The sequence below is a fragment of the Capsicum annuum genome, chromosome 8 (assembly GCF_002878395.1).
Source record: "Capsicum annuum cultivar UCD-10X-F1 chromosome 8, UCD10Xv1.1, whole genome shotgun sequence".
In the NCBI taxonomy this organism is placed as follows: Eukaryota; Viridiplantae; Streptophyta; class Magnoliopsida; order Solanales; family Solanaceae; genus Capsicum; species Capsicum annuum.
Window position 1 is genome coordinate 157,795,577 of NC_061118.1, and position 15,119 is coordinate 157,810,695.

At 35.4% G+C, this 15,119-nt stretch overlaps 1 protein-coding gene across 1 annotated transcript; it reads left to right on the forward strand.

The window, feature by feature from the left end:
• The first annotated feature begins 14,240 nt into the window (after positions 1-14,240).
• LOC107879403 (uncharacterized protein K02A2.6-like) lies at positions 14,241-15,119 on the forward strand. The gene is made up of 3 exons (XM_016726448.2): positions 14,241-14,330; positions 14,448-14,852; positions 14,967-15,119. The coding sequence occupies exons 1-3, from the start codon at positions 14,241-14,243 to the stop codon at positions 15,117-15,119; spliced, it is 648 nt and encodes a 215-aa protein (XP_016581934.2).

The window sequence follows — 15,119 nt, forward strand, 5'->3', positions numbered from 1 at the left end:
TTTTCTGGGTTCAATTTAGAGGCCCTAGCAAGTTTGAAAATCATCAATTGCATGCTGGATAAGTCCAACTGATCTACCTATGGCTTAATTACTAAGGTCTTCTATTATAGAATCTTCATAAAGCGTCAAGGAATTCACATTCGAACTTCCACAATCCACATATTCTCCTTAACTTAGCTTTTTATATTGGCTACTGGATTCCAGTTCTCTCCAGTCCGTGAAGATTACTTTGTTAAGAAGAGGTTATTAGGGAAGTACAAGGGTAGTCTGATGCACAAAGCTCTCACTATGCATGGGTCTGGGGAAGGCCGGACCATATTGAGGCTATTGCATCCAGCCTTACCTTGCATTTATGCAAGTGATTATTTCTATGGCTTGAACCCCTAACCTCATGGTTAAACGGTGGCTACTCTTACCGTTGCATGAAGACTCCCCTAGCAGTGAAAGAATGTCTAATGCACTAAAATATACAATACAGTAGAGAGTTTTTGAAGGTATTGGTAGAACTACTTTTACCCCCATTAAGTATGATCCACTACTTACATTATGTCAAGCGAACTTAATCAATGAACAAGATTTCATGCCGTCAAAGAAGATGAAAATGAGTCTGCAAAAGATATTGGTTGATCTGAAATATTCAATTATGTGCTAAAGAATGAAGAATGTGAAGGGGATTTCAATCCTGCTTCCATGAACAAGCGGGACCGTTTCAGGGCAATTGTCCGACAAATCGGACAATATGGTGTCTGTATCAACCATGAATCTCATGGAAACTGTGGTTGCAATTTGTCAGCAACCTGCAGTTCTCTCCTGTCTTGAATCTTTCTAAACACACAGCACATTCCGAGGAATCAGCAAAACAATTATCCCCAAAGAAAAGAAGATTATAGAGATTATAACGCCCATCATGCAGCAAAGAAGAATACGGCGAAAACAGAGAGGTTTTTGGAGAAATTCATAAACCAGACAACATTGATCTTTGCAAGGTATGTACTATAGAACATGTTTTTAAGTTTTGCCAAATTGAATGAGACTTGCTGATTAGTTGTCTTTTAGTACTTGTTTATCCTCTATAATGAAAGTAGATACGTATTTGTTTTTGGTGCATATTTTGCTACAGACAATAAAAGAAGGTTAATGATAAGAGTATATTATGAAGGAATCAAATTATTTCTAAATGCATGCACAAGATATACAGCTTGGCAATCTTTTATTTATATTTTGTAGATAAATTATGCTCACAATGTGGTTTCAAGATTCTACTTAAACATCAAATCTATAATCTATATCTATAATCTATAATCTATAATCTATAATTTATAATCTATAAACTATAATCTATATCTATATCTATACTATATGGAGAAAAAACATTAGGATAGAGGGATAAGGGTATGGATGAGTCGTAGGCAGTATTAAGGTGGACTTTGGTGTCCTTTGTTTGGCAATGTACAAAATTTTTGTAGATGTCGTACCTATGTTATTTTATCGTATGATATGCTTTTGATGCTTTTGTATATTGCCTTTTATCTTGAGCCGGGGGTCTTATCGGAAACAACCTCTCTAATTCTTTAGAGGTAGTGGTATGGACTGCGTACACTCTACCCTCCCCAGACCCCACTATGTGGGAATATACTTGTAGACACGTGATTTTTTATCCTCTCTAAATTTTACCTTGTCTATCAATATTAAATATTTATATTTATATTTAATTGTATATTATTTTTATTGTTATTCTAATTTTAAAAATAATATAAAAAATTTAAAAATATATGTTTTCTTTTATGAATTTTAATAAATAAATTAATAGTTTTAATATTATTTTATTCTATTTGTTTTTGTCTATGTTGTTATTATGTTTTTGTTAAATATAAAATTAATTAATTATTATTTTATTTTTATTTATTGTTTTTATTTTATTATTTATTTATTGGTTTATTATTAGTATTATTTTTTATTAAAATAAATAAAAATAAATTATTTTGAATTTTGAATAATCCTCCCCATTATCTGTTAATTAGCTTCCCCCTAAAGAGGTAACTGTTCCCCCCACTTTTCTTTCCCCCTCAAATTTTTCCTACTTAAGGGATTCTCTCACCCCAGAACAAAGGACGTACATTGACATTCATCATCAGACAAAAAAAATCAAAATCAGATACTGAGAGAACAAAAATACAGAGAGAAAAACACAGTAAGGAAAAGCTCTGAAGGAGAAAACAAACAAAAGAAAGAGTAAAGAATCGAATTTCAAGTTTTCGTTCGAGTTTTGGTGTTGACTTCTTGCTTTATTACAGGTTCCTATTTAATCCTGTAATATTTATGTTATTAATGCTAATATGAAAGGCAGGAATAAATGTTATGGATTGTTAAGTATGTGCAGTTGATTAATTACACAATTTTTTTTATTATTACATACTATGTTATCAAATTATTGAATACTTGTATGATTGTACTGTGTCAACATTGTTGGATATAAAATACTAATATGATACTACTTGCTTTAAAATTTAAAACGAAAAGAAAAAAACAGTAGTATAATTTTTTTTTTGTATTTACAGCAATATATATGCACATACTGTACGCGCACAAATGCAGTAAAAATAATTGACGGAAAAATTAGCAAATCAGTGAGATAAGAGGGATCATAAAATAGAGAATTGAATGGAGATTATTTTATTTCTTCAGTTTTCTGGCGAGTCTATATTGGAAACTCGCCGGAAAAATGTAAATACCAGCAAAATAAAACTTTCCGGCGCACCCATCTCGCTGAAATCACAACAGCCGTTGACGAAAATTTTCGAAATCATCGAAACCCCACCACAGCTGGCGTCTCCCTTTTCCCTCTTCCCTTTTCCGGCCAACCTTACCCCAAAACAGAAAACTCCATCGCCGGAACCCCTCTCCCTTCTCCCCTCCTAGCACCGCTGGCGCCGTACCCTTCCTCCCATCACCGGCTACACCACCAACGGTAGAATAGTCGCCGAAAATTATCTAAAACCACCAAATCGGTGACCAACAGTGAACCAACTGGTCTCGTACCGCCGCCGTTTTCCCCCTTTCCCTTTTCCGGTGTTGCTCCGTAGCTTCCACTGTTGTCGTATGGTGTTGGAAACAAAAAGAGTTTAAAAATAGATTAAATTTTTTTTGAATATGTATAGGAAGAGATGATATTATATATATTTTATTATTATTATTATTATTATGATTGTTTCTTTTGGATAAATATCCACGTTTTCTTATTTGTGTATAATATAAAAATTATTTTAATATAATAATTAGTAAAAAATAAAGTAGGAATAAAATTTGATACTTAAAAAAAAATTGTTATCGTTTATATTTTTGCTTTAAAATGACACACATTATATATTTCAAGTTGTTTATTTTATTTATTTATTTTTAAAGAATTTATGTTCAAATAATATTTCGAGGATTTTTGTGTTTGATTTGTCTTATAACATATGATTTGAGTTTATCTAATTTAAAGATATTAAATGTTGGGAATAATATTAAATTTAGCATAATATAGGTACATTTGTGTATTTCATTTACTTTATTACTTTCGTTAATAGAACTTAATAATTATTTATGGATTTAATTAATTGAGTGTAAATGAATTTTGCTTTTGTTTATTAAGATTTTTAGGTAACTGTTAGGCATGTTTAATCTCTTTGTCTCAATTAAGAATGTGGCGTACGCATCTTTTCGAGACATTTAAATTTCAAAGATGCAATAATGCACCTTGGAGAATATTTTTCTAGAATTAATTTTCCACCGATTTATTTAACATAAAAGATATAGGTAGTTATTTTCAGTATAATAAAAATGAGCGATTTAGGCCTAAACATAATTTATAAAAATAGTTAAAGCTAAGTATAAGTTGATAAAAGCGATCGTGCTTGAACCACGGAACTCGAGGGGTGCCTCACACCTTCCCCTCGGTCAATAGAATTCCTTACCCGGTCTTCTGTTCTCGCAGACCAATAATGAGTCATTTCCTTTTAATTAGGGATTCAATAAGGTGACTTGGAACACCATAACTCAATTCCAAGTGGAGACTCTGATAAATTAAACTAATCCCCATTCAATACCGTCACTTTAATTGGAAAAACCCTTCGACTCGGCTCCTCGAGCGAAAAAAGGGGTGTGACATCTCTGGCGACTCTGTTGGGGAATCTGACTAGAATTCGAGCTTTAAATATTGACTTTACTTGCTTTAATTATTTTATATTGTGTTTGTTGGCCTTATGTGCTACTTGCTGCTCATTTACTGCTTTGATATTATTTGAACTGTATTATATATTGTCTTCTCTCGCGTACCCCCTCTGAGTCTCTGAAATAGGATAGAGGGAATGCAACATATGCCTCCTACCTTCTTTTTGAGATAGTCGGAGTGTCAAGGCACCTGGTGAAGGATATAGTCACACATGTTAGGCGGGGTTCGGATCAACAACGAAGGCGGTGTTGCCCTGCTACCGATCAAGTTGTCCCTCCCTGGCTCGAATGTCCACTCGGGCAAGCCAGTCTAGACACCTATCCCTATTAGGTTTAAACTTAAAAGAACTGAAAACTCAGAATCTGGTTATCCCTATTAGGTGCCGCTTTATTTGAATCATATGCATTTGACTTAGCGGGACTCGGCACAGGGGCCGGGTCTGTCTAGGACAGGTAACCTAATTTATAAAGACCAACATGTGCATCCTACGTGCTCTTTGACATTTATTTGGAAGGTTTATTTTATTGTTGACCGGCTTTTAGGCAACTTTAAAATGCAAAAAAAATTATATTCATTGAATTATTTTTCAAAGGAAAATTTTATTTTTAAAAAAAATAAAGGAAAATTTTAAATGTAGAAGAATATAATCTTAGAGTTTTCTTGAACTACGAGGGTCTGATTCTCATTTTTTAGTGGGATACGTAGGATATCCTATCCGGGATACGACCCTGGTTTTGAAAAAATAATAATAATATATTTATTCACAAATTTATTAAAGGATATTTTTGAAAAAATAATAATAAGAAGAATAAAAGATTATTTTTATGAATATTATTATCTTTATTTTACTTTTCCTTTTTATTTTTTAAAATTAATTTTAACATAAAAATCATAATAGCCTGAACCTTTAGGGGTCGTGAGCCAAATTTTTATGAAATAATAAAATATTTAAACATATATTTTAACAGTCCTGAACCTTTAGGGGTCGTGAGGCTAAAATTTTTATACAACTTCATAAAACAATCATTCTTCTTTTATTTTTATTCTTTTAAGTGTACTTAGTGGAATTTCTCCAAACATATAGTTAAAATTGTCTAGAGGTCTGCTATTGCAGAATTTTTGATAAAGTGGATTTAAATAGGTGTTTTTCCTAAAAATATTATCATTCATGTTTCTCTCACTTTGATTTTAATAAAATCTTTCTTTACATCTAGGCCCTAATTTAATGGTCGCACTAGTTCTCACGAGTCAAGTTAAAGATTCTTTTCAAAAATTAATGAATTAAGTCCTGCATAAGTCTAGACATTTATTAATCTCATGTCCTTGTCAATAGGTATAAAATGTCTCCTCCTGTTCGTGGAAAGCATCCAAAGAGAAAGAGGGATGGGAGTGTACCGCTTCAGGTTGTGGATTGTACTCTTTTGCAGTTTTGGTTGTGGTGGAATGAAATGGATACATTCGATTATGACGAGATACCTAAGTATTTGGGTTTTTTGACGAGTATTATGTCAATCAAGCCTAATAGGGAAGTGATTGATGCATTACTAACTTTCTGGGACCCAAACAACAATGTGTTTCTTTTTTTGAATTTTGAGTTGACTCCTACTTTAGAGGAGATAGCGGCGTATATTGGATATGGGGATATGCATCGGAAGAAAGTTATAGCCCCAAAACTCATTTCGATAAACAGATTTTGCAAGCTCATGAACATACGAAACTCAAAAGAACAATCAATGAAAAAAGGGTTGGGTTTCCTTGCAGTTTTTGTATGACAGATATGAAAGACGGGAGGGGTTTGAAAAGTATGGTAAATAGCTTTGCAATAAGGGACGTTTTGAGGCTTGGAAAGTTCACAGACGATTTGCATCCATGGTATCCTTTCTAGGCACCATGATTTTCCCAAGGAGAGAAGAAAAAATTAATATTCATTTAGCGGGGGTGGTACAGATACTGAGTAAGAAAGATTACACTATGGTACCAATGATCCTGACAAATATCTACCGTGCTTTGACCATTTTTTAGAAAGGAAAGAGTTTTTTGAGGTATGTAATATCTTGTTACAGATGTGGATTATGGGGCATCTTTAGCGACGATATACAATGGCAAGATTTAATCCTGAAAGATTCAATCTCATTAAAGATTATGAAGAGAGGTTAGAGAAATATAAATGCCCAGAAGAAGTTAGAGATTGGGATAAACTTTTTTGTTCTCTGACTGCAGATAAAATCACTTGGAATCTCCCTTGGTTCCCTTGTAGGCAAGTCATACACAGTTCTGTCATTCAGCCATTCTTATTATTAATGGGTATAAGGGGTGTTCAATCGTATATTCCATTGAGAGTTTTACGTTAGCTTGGAAGACGTCAAATAATTCCCATTATGGAAAATATGTCCGAGTTTGTATTTGAGGTCAGACCAGAGGTCCCACTTCCAGAGGAATTGGCCCAATAGATTTGGGAAGGTTTCCGTATCATGGGGATTGAAACGATGGTCATAGAGCGTGAGAAAGGAGAAGTACACCCAGATTACCGTGAATGGTTTGAAGAACAGTCGAGTCCGCCAGTCAGACCAGAAAGATCGGTTAGGGGACCTATAGATCAGGAAGCTGCAATCAGGATAGGAATTGAGAGATCCATGAGAGAACATCATGAGGCCAACCAAGCTTTGAGAGCGGAATTAGAGCATGCCAGAGCAAAATAGATGAACAACAAAGGGAATTTGCTGAAGAGAAAGCTGAATCAGCAAATATTGAGGTTGCACTTCGGGGACAAATCAAACTGGCTACCACAAGAGGGTCACACGTTGCAGAACTTGCCACATATCACCAACAACAACTGCAAGAAGTTGAAAAGAACATACAAGAAGAATTTGATCGAGAGAGATCTCAATGGATCTGTGAAAGAGAAATATTACGAGAACAGTTGGAGGTTGCTTTTGCTCGTGAACAGCGTGCAAGAGAGATGGTTGGTTTCTGAGATGATAGGCCCAAGAATGGGATCAGGCCTTCAGTTTCCTTCGAGGGAAGGTGTGTCATGTAGCACAAGATACTACCAGAATGGGTTTGGATTATCAGCAGTTGGATTGTGAGGACTTTTTGGCACAAGTACCAGCTTTCGGACAACGTCTCACTATTTCATTGGAGGACATATATTTGAGTTTGGGAGGACATATTAAGCCGAAGTCTCCTTGAATGGATAGTTGTTTTCTTTGTCATAGTTTTTCATTTTTAGTTTTAAAACTTCTTGTTCAGATATTATGTCCTTTCCAGATGTCAGTTAGTAGGTTTTATTTTAGGAGTTGGGTCAGTTATTTTGTCGTATTTATATTATAGAATGTAATAAAGTTGACTGTTTATTTCTATATATATTACATATGTTTTACTTCACTTTATTTATTTTCTTCAATAAAAAAAAATAAAGACAACAATTTTTCTAAATTCCTTCCGAACTACGCAAGATCTGATTCATGTCCTGACATGATACGTAGGGAACCCTACAAAGGGTTCGATCATAACTTTTGAAAAATATGCATGGAAAATTCGGGATGAAACACAAAACCTTCCAAGATAGGTTGAAAAGTGCATACAGAAGCATGACATATAACTTGGCATTATAATGTGTTAAAAATATAACACTCACCTGTTTGCTACTTGGTTATAAAAAGATAAAGTAATTGGTGGTTGGTTTGTGGTTTAAACTGGTATCACATCCGTATTACACCAGATACAAGGGTAAAAGAAAAATAACCCGCAGAGAAGGTATAGGGTCTGACAGTGAAGAAGAGCAAAATCAGTTCATTTCACAGGAAGTAGCATCAATGGAAGAAATAAAGTCATTGAAACAACTGATGGCAGAGATGTACCAAGCTTGATTGAATGGACAAGCCCCGCCTTCTTTAATCCTTGAACTTTCGACTTCAAATGATCTAAATTCTGACCCAGCTCAAACTAGTGATCCATTTTACCCACCTGGATTTGGCCCATTTGCTAATATGTCTAAAGTTGCTGGTTCTACCATACACCCACCGAATTCGTCTGTCGCAAATAACCCGCTTTTTACTTTTGTAGCTCCAGCTACTGCGGGTACTCAACCGACAGTACCGAAGAATATGGGAAACCAGGTCATGATATGTTGTATTCTCCTAAAATGACTTTCAAATCTCAAAATCCACATTATCATATTCATCAACGCGATACTCCTATCGTGATTGAGATGATTGCCAAGAATGAGGAACAGGAAGAGATGGCTAGAAAAGTTAGAAGCCTGGAGCAGTGTATGAGAAATATGCAAGGATTGGGGGACCAAAAAGTGTTTCATACAAGGATTTTTGTATGTTTCCTGATGTACATTTGCCGATAAAATTCAAAATGCCAAAGTTTTTCAAATATGAAGGACACGGCGATCCTATAGCTTATTTGAAAAAGTTTTGCAATCAATTAAGGGGAGCAGGGGGGAAAAAGAATTATTGATAACTTACTTTAGAGAAAGCCTTACAGGGATAGCTTCTGAATGGTTCATTGACCAAGACATTACCAGTTGGCACGTATGGGATGACATGGCTAGGGATTTCATTAAACAATTTCAATATAACATTGAGATAGTGCCAGATCGCACTACGCTGACAACATGAGAAAAAAGATGACTGAAAGTTTTCGAGAATATGCTATCAGATGGAGAGAGCAGGCTTTAAGAGTCAGACCAGCGATAAAGAAATCTAAAATGGTTGATATCTTTTTGCAAGCACAAGAACCTGATTATTTCCATCACTTACTTTCTACAATTGGAAGCACATTTGCTGAAGTTATTAAATTTGGAGAAATGGCAGAGAATGGATTAAAATCAGGAAAGATCATCAGCCAGGCCGCTTTGAAATACCGCTTTGAAAGAAACAACATAGGCAATTCAAAGTGGTGCAGGAAGTTTTGGGGGAAAGAAAAGAAAAGAGGACGTAGCAACTGTCGTACCAGGTCCACGACCAAATTGGAGAAGTGCGCGTCAACCATATGCACGAAATCCATTATATTTTGTTCCATCCCCCTAATATCCTATTTACAATGCACAACCATATGCTCGGGGATCCTTTTTACCCGCAGAGGTGTGCACCAGCTATCCAAAATCATCCACCGGTCCCATAAATTCAAAGAGACCCTCCTAGGTCTAATTTCCGACCTAAAGCAGACTACAAAAGAGATAACATGGGAAAAGATAATTTCACTCCTATTGAAATATCTTACACCAATTTATTTCATAGGCTGAGAAAAATGAATGTCCTAAACCCAATTGAGAGAAGGATTCCAAATCCTCCTCTAAAGAATTTGGATTATTCTAGAAGATGTGAATACTGTTCTGATGCCCCGGGGCACGATACAGAGAAATATTGGTATCTGAAAAGAGCCATTCAAGAGCTGATTAATACCCAACAGATTATGATAGAAAGTTCAGATGCTCCAAATATCAATCAAAATCTGCTGCCAGATTATAATAAAGCAAACATGCTCAAAGTGATACCCAATGATGAAAATGCTACAATATCCTTCAAGCCGATCTTTAAAATTAAAACTGATTTGAAAAAATCAGCAAATGCTGTAGGTTTGACAAAAGAAAAACCTATAGAAGTAGATGTGGTGATAACAAAACCCGAATTATTGAATGTCCCCTTGGCGGTGGGGAAAGAGATTTCAAAAAATGTTGGGTCAAGACATGTAAAACCAAAGCTCATTGTTTCAAGAAGATCTCCCAAGCCTCTCTTAATCATAAAAAGAGCTCCCATAGCTCCCATTGTTATTAAACCAGTGTCACAGTTGCCTATGGTTAATACCAAGGCAGTCCCTTGGAATTATGATCGTGTTATAGTAATGCACAAGGGGAAAGAAGTGATTAAAGATGTGGATGAAGTAGGGGGATTAACTTGATCTGGAAGATGTTATGCCCCAGTAGAGTTAAGAAAGAATAAACAAGGCAATGAAGAATAAATGATGTTCAAGAAGCCTGTTATTGACGAAGAAACTGAAGAATTCTTAAACAAAATGAAATTGCCAAAATATTCTGTTGTAGAACAGTTGAAGAAGACGCCAATACAGATTTCTTTGTTGTCTTTATTAATACATTCAGAAGAACACCGCAAGGCTATAATGAAGATTCTTAATGAAGAATGTGTTCCCAGTGAGATTAAAGTGAATCAACTGGAAAAAGTTATTGAAAGGATCCTTAAAACAAACAAGATTACTTTCTCAGACGATGAATTGCCTGTGGAAGGTACTGGACATAATAAGGGTCTCTACATTACTGTGAAATGTGAGCATTCCATCGTCACTCGAGTGTTAATTGATGGAGGATTAGGTGCTAACATTTGTCCTATGTCAACTTTGCAAAAGTTGAATGTTAATATAGAAAGAATCTGACCTAACAATGCATGCATCAAGGGTTTTGATGGATTAAAAACTTATGCCATTGGTGAAATAGAATTCATATTGACAATTGGACCTGTGGATTTTGCTATGGATTTACAAGTACTGAACATTGATACTTCATATAATATATTATTGGGAAGGCCATGTATTCATAGGGCTAAAGCAGTCGCATCAATGTTGCATCAAATGGTCAAATTCGAATGTGACAGACAAGAGATAATCGTTCATGGTGAAGGAGACTTATCCATGTATAAAGGCTACTCTATTTCCTCCATTGAAGCAGATACTACAAATACAGTGTTAATTCATCAAGCTTCTGAGGAAGTGGCTGTTGAGCATATCCTCGAGGGGAATCTCATCGCAAGACCACAATTGTTCTCTGCATCTGCTATGGTATTGAATGAAATGTTGAAGCATGGTTTCGAACCAGGATAAGGTTTAGGGATGTTTTTGCAAGGCATAGTTCATCCAGTAAACCTCTATGAGAACCTTGGTACTTTTGGTTTGGGATACAAACCCACTGCTGAAGATATAAAGAAGGCTAAAAAGCGTAAGAAAGAATCATGATCACTTATCAAGTCGATACCGCCACTTCACAAGTCTTTCATCAAAGTTAATGATGTTGGGTCATCCAAGTTACCTGTTGCAGAATCAATGAATAATGATGATACAGAGTTGATTGGCCTTTTCCAGAATATGTTCATTAAAGCAGATATGGTTGAAATCGGGGAAGGTACCAGCAATGCAGATGTGCAGTTTGTTAGCCCAGATGTCCAACTTAACAATTGGGAGGCCACTCCTCTCCCTATTATAAAGGAGTCTTGGTAGTTTATTTGTTTTTCTTACAGTCTTAGTAGTTGTTTGTTTCTTTTTCTGTAATTTGAATCATTCTAGGATTGTTATTCAAATCTTTAAACTTAGTATTTTAGGTTAAAACTCTTTATATCTTTGTTTTTAATAAAGTGTAGTCTCCCTTCATTTTATTTTGAGTCTAATTTTTATTTGTTTATCTTCTTTCATACAGTTCTTTCTATGCCGATTCTAATGATATGACATGTATGAAGAATTGTCAACCAGATTTAAAAATCCAATCTAATTTTGAAATAATAAATAAAGAAGTTGCATACGATGAAGGAGAAACATTTGAGGATATAAGCAAAGATTTCAAACAGTTTGAGAATAAGATAAATCCCAATTTGGAGAAAACTGAGGCGATCAATTTAGGAGATCATGAAAATATTAGGGAAACTAAGATAAGTGTAAGATAAGTGTACATGTTCAACCACAACAAAAGAAAGCCATAATAGAAGCTTTGCATGAGTATAAAGACATCTTTGTGTGGTCTTATGATGATATGCCCGATTTGAGCACTGATTTAGTAGTTCACAAGTTGCCAATTGATCCTGCTTTTCCTCCGGTCAAGCAAAATCTAAGAAATCTTAAAACTGACATGAGTGTAAAAATCAAAGAGGAAATCACAAAGCAACTTGAGGCTAAAGTCATTCGAGTGGCCCAATACTCTACTTGGTTGGTAAATATTGTCCCTGTTCCAAAGAAGGACAACAAAGTTCGGATATGTGTTGATTATTGTGATCTAAATAAGGCAAGTTCGAAAGATAATTTTCCACTTCCCAATATCCATATTTTGTTGGACAATTGTGCCAAATATGATCCTGCGTCTTTTGTGGATTGTTATGCGGGATATCACTAGATCATTATGGATCCAGAAGATGCAGAAAAGACATCATTTATTACTTCATGGGGGACATATTATTTTTGAGTCATGCCTTTTAGATTAAAGAATGCTGGGGCAACTTACATGAGGGCAATGACCATAATGTTTCATGACATGATGTACAAAGAGATTGAAGTTTATGTAGATGACATGATCATTAAGTCAAGAGAGCAGTCTGACCATATCTAAGATCTCAGAAAATTCTTTGAAAGGCTTCGGAGGTATGATCTCAAAATTAACCTAGCAAAATGTATATTTGGAGTTTCATCGAGAAAATTCTTGGGGTTTATAGTCAGTCGGCGCGGCATTGAGTTAGATCCTTCAAAAATAAAAGCTATTCAAGATTTACCTCCACCAAAGAACAAAACAGAGGTGGCGAGTTTACTTGGAAAGTTGAATTATATCAGTAGATTTATTGCTCAGCTTATGATAACCTGCAAGCCAATATTCAATTTGTTGAAGAAGAATGCTAAAGTTGAATGGACTGAAGAATGTCAAGAGGTATTTGACAGAATTAAGAAGTACTTGTCGAAGCCGCCTATCTTGGTTCCTCAAGAGCCCGACAGACCCTTGATATTGTATATGTCTGTGTTAGACAATTCTTTCGGCTGTGTATTGGGTCAACATAATGTTACAGGCAGAAAAGAACAGGCCATATACTACCTTAGCAAAAAGTTTACCATTTATGAGGCTAAGTACATTCTTCTTGAGAAAATGTGTTGTGCCTTAACTTGGATAGCCCAAAAACTAAAACACTACTTGTCATCTTATAATACTTATCTCATCTCTCGTATGGGTCCTTTAAAGTACATTTTCCAGAAGCCTATGCCCACAGGCAGAGTAGCGAAATGACAGATGTTGCTCACAAAATTTGATATTGTCTATGTGACACAAACTGCAATAAAAGCTCAAGCTTTAGCTGATCATTTGGCTAAAAATCCTATAGATGAGGAGTATGAGCCATTGAAGACTTATTTTCCAGATGAAGAGGTATTGTATATTGATGAGTTTGTTTCTGAAGATTGCCATTCAGGCTGGAAGTTGTTCTTTGATGGAGCTGCTAATGTAAAAAAAGTGGGGATATGAGCAGTTCTTATTTCTGAATCAGGCTAATATTATCCTATAACAGCCCAACTTCGATTCTACTATACCAATAATATGGCAGAATATGAAGCTTACATTCTGAGATTGAGATTAGCCATTGACATGGGGGCCTAAGAACTGTTGGTATTAGGAGATTCAGATTTATTAGTCCACCAAATCCAAGGAGATTGGGAGACTCGTGATTCAAAACTTCTACCATATAGAGGTTGTTTGTAAGATCTTTGTCAACAATTTGTATCAGTAAAGTTCAAACACATTCCCAGAGCTCATAATGAGATTGTTGATGCTTTGACGACCTTAACTTCGATGCTTCAACATCCCGACAAAACTTATATTGACCCTTTGCATATACAGATTCATGATCAACATGCATATTGCAATGTGGTTGAAGAAGAACTTGATGGGGAGCCATGGTTCTATGATATCAAAGAATATATTCAGACTGAGAAATATCTTGTACATGCCGATGGTAATCAAAAGAGAACCATTCGACGTTTGTCTAGTGGATTTTTCTTAAGTGGAGGAATTTTATATAAGAGGACTACTGATTTGGGACTTCTGAGGTGGGTAGATGCTAAAGAAGCTTAAAAAATCATAACTAAAGTACATTCTAGGATTTGTGGACCACACATGAGTGGGTATGTTTTGGCAAAGAAAATACTCCGAGCAGGTTATTATTGGCTCACCATGGAGCAAGATTCCATCAATTTCGTTTGTAAAGTTCATGAATGTCAGGTACACGGAGACTTGATACATTCCCCTCTATCCAAATTATATACAATGACTGCTCCATGGCCTTTTGTGGCTTGGGGAATGGACGTAATTGAATCAACTGAACCAAAAGCCTCGAATGGACATAGGTTTATCTTGGTAGCCATTGATTATTTCATGAAGTGGGTGGAAGCAGCGACTTTCAAGTCAGTGACCAAGAAAGTGGTGGTTGTTTTTATTCACTCCAACATCATTTGTCGGTTTGGCATTCCAAAGATAATTGTCACGGATAATGCTACAAATCTTAATAGCCATCTGATGCAAAAAGTATGCCAGCAATTTAAGATTATGTATCGAAATTCAACTCCTTATCGTCCAAAGGCGAATGGAGCTGTAAAAGATGCCAGCAAGAACTTAAAGAAAATACTCTGTAAGATGGTGCAGGGTTCCCGACAATGGAATGAAAAGTTACCTTTTGCTTTATTGGGTTATCGTACTACAGTTTGGACTTCAATTGGTGCAACTCCTTACTTGTTGGTGTACGGAACTGAAGTAGTTATACCTGCGGAGATTGAAATTGTATCTCTTCGAGTAGTTGTAGAAGCTGAAATTGATAATGACCAATGGGTCAAGACTCATTTGGAGCAATTAAGTTTGATTGATGAGAAAATATTAACATCAGTATGTCATGTACAACTATATCAGAAGAGAATGGCACGAGCATATAACAAAAAAGTGCGTCACAGACATTTTGAATTTGGTCAGTTAGTACTATGATGCATCCTACCCCATCAGATTGAAGCCAAAGGCAAATTTTCTCCTAATTGGCATGGACCATTCATGGTGAAGAAACAGTTACTTAATGGCGCGTTATATCTGACTGACATAGAAGGCAAAATGGAAGGAATGTCGATCAATGTTGATGCAGTTAAAAGATTTTATGTATGA

Bases quoted from the DNA above. Each gene is read 5' to 3' on its own strand.
- LOC107879403 (XM_016726448.2), top strand. From the start codon at position 14,241: ATGACTGCTCCATGGCCTTTTGTGGCTTGGGGAATGGACGTAATTGAA. The intron at 14,331-14,447 runs GTAGCCATTGAT...GGCATTCCAAAG, and splicing joins ATGGACATAGGTTTATCTTG to ATAATTGTCACGGATAATGC. The intron at 14,853-14,966 runs GTATGTCATGTA...CTACCCCATCAG, and splicing joins ATGAGAAAATATTAACATCA to ATTGAAGCCAAAGGCAAATT.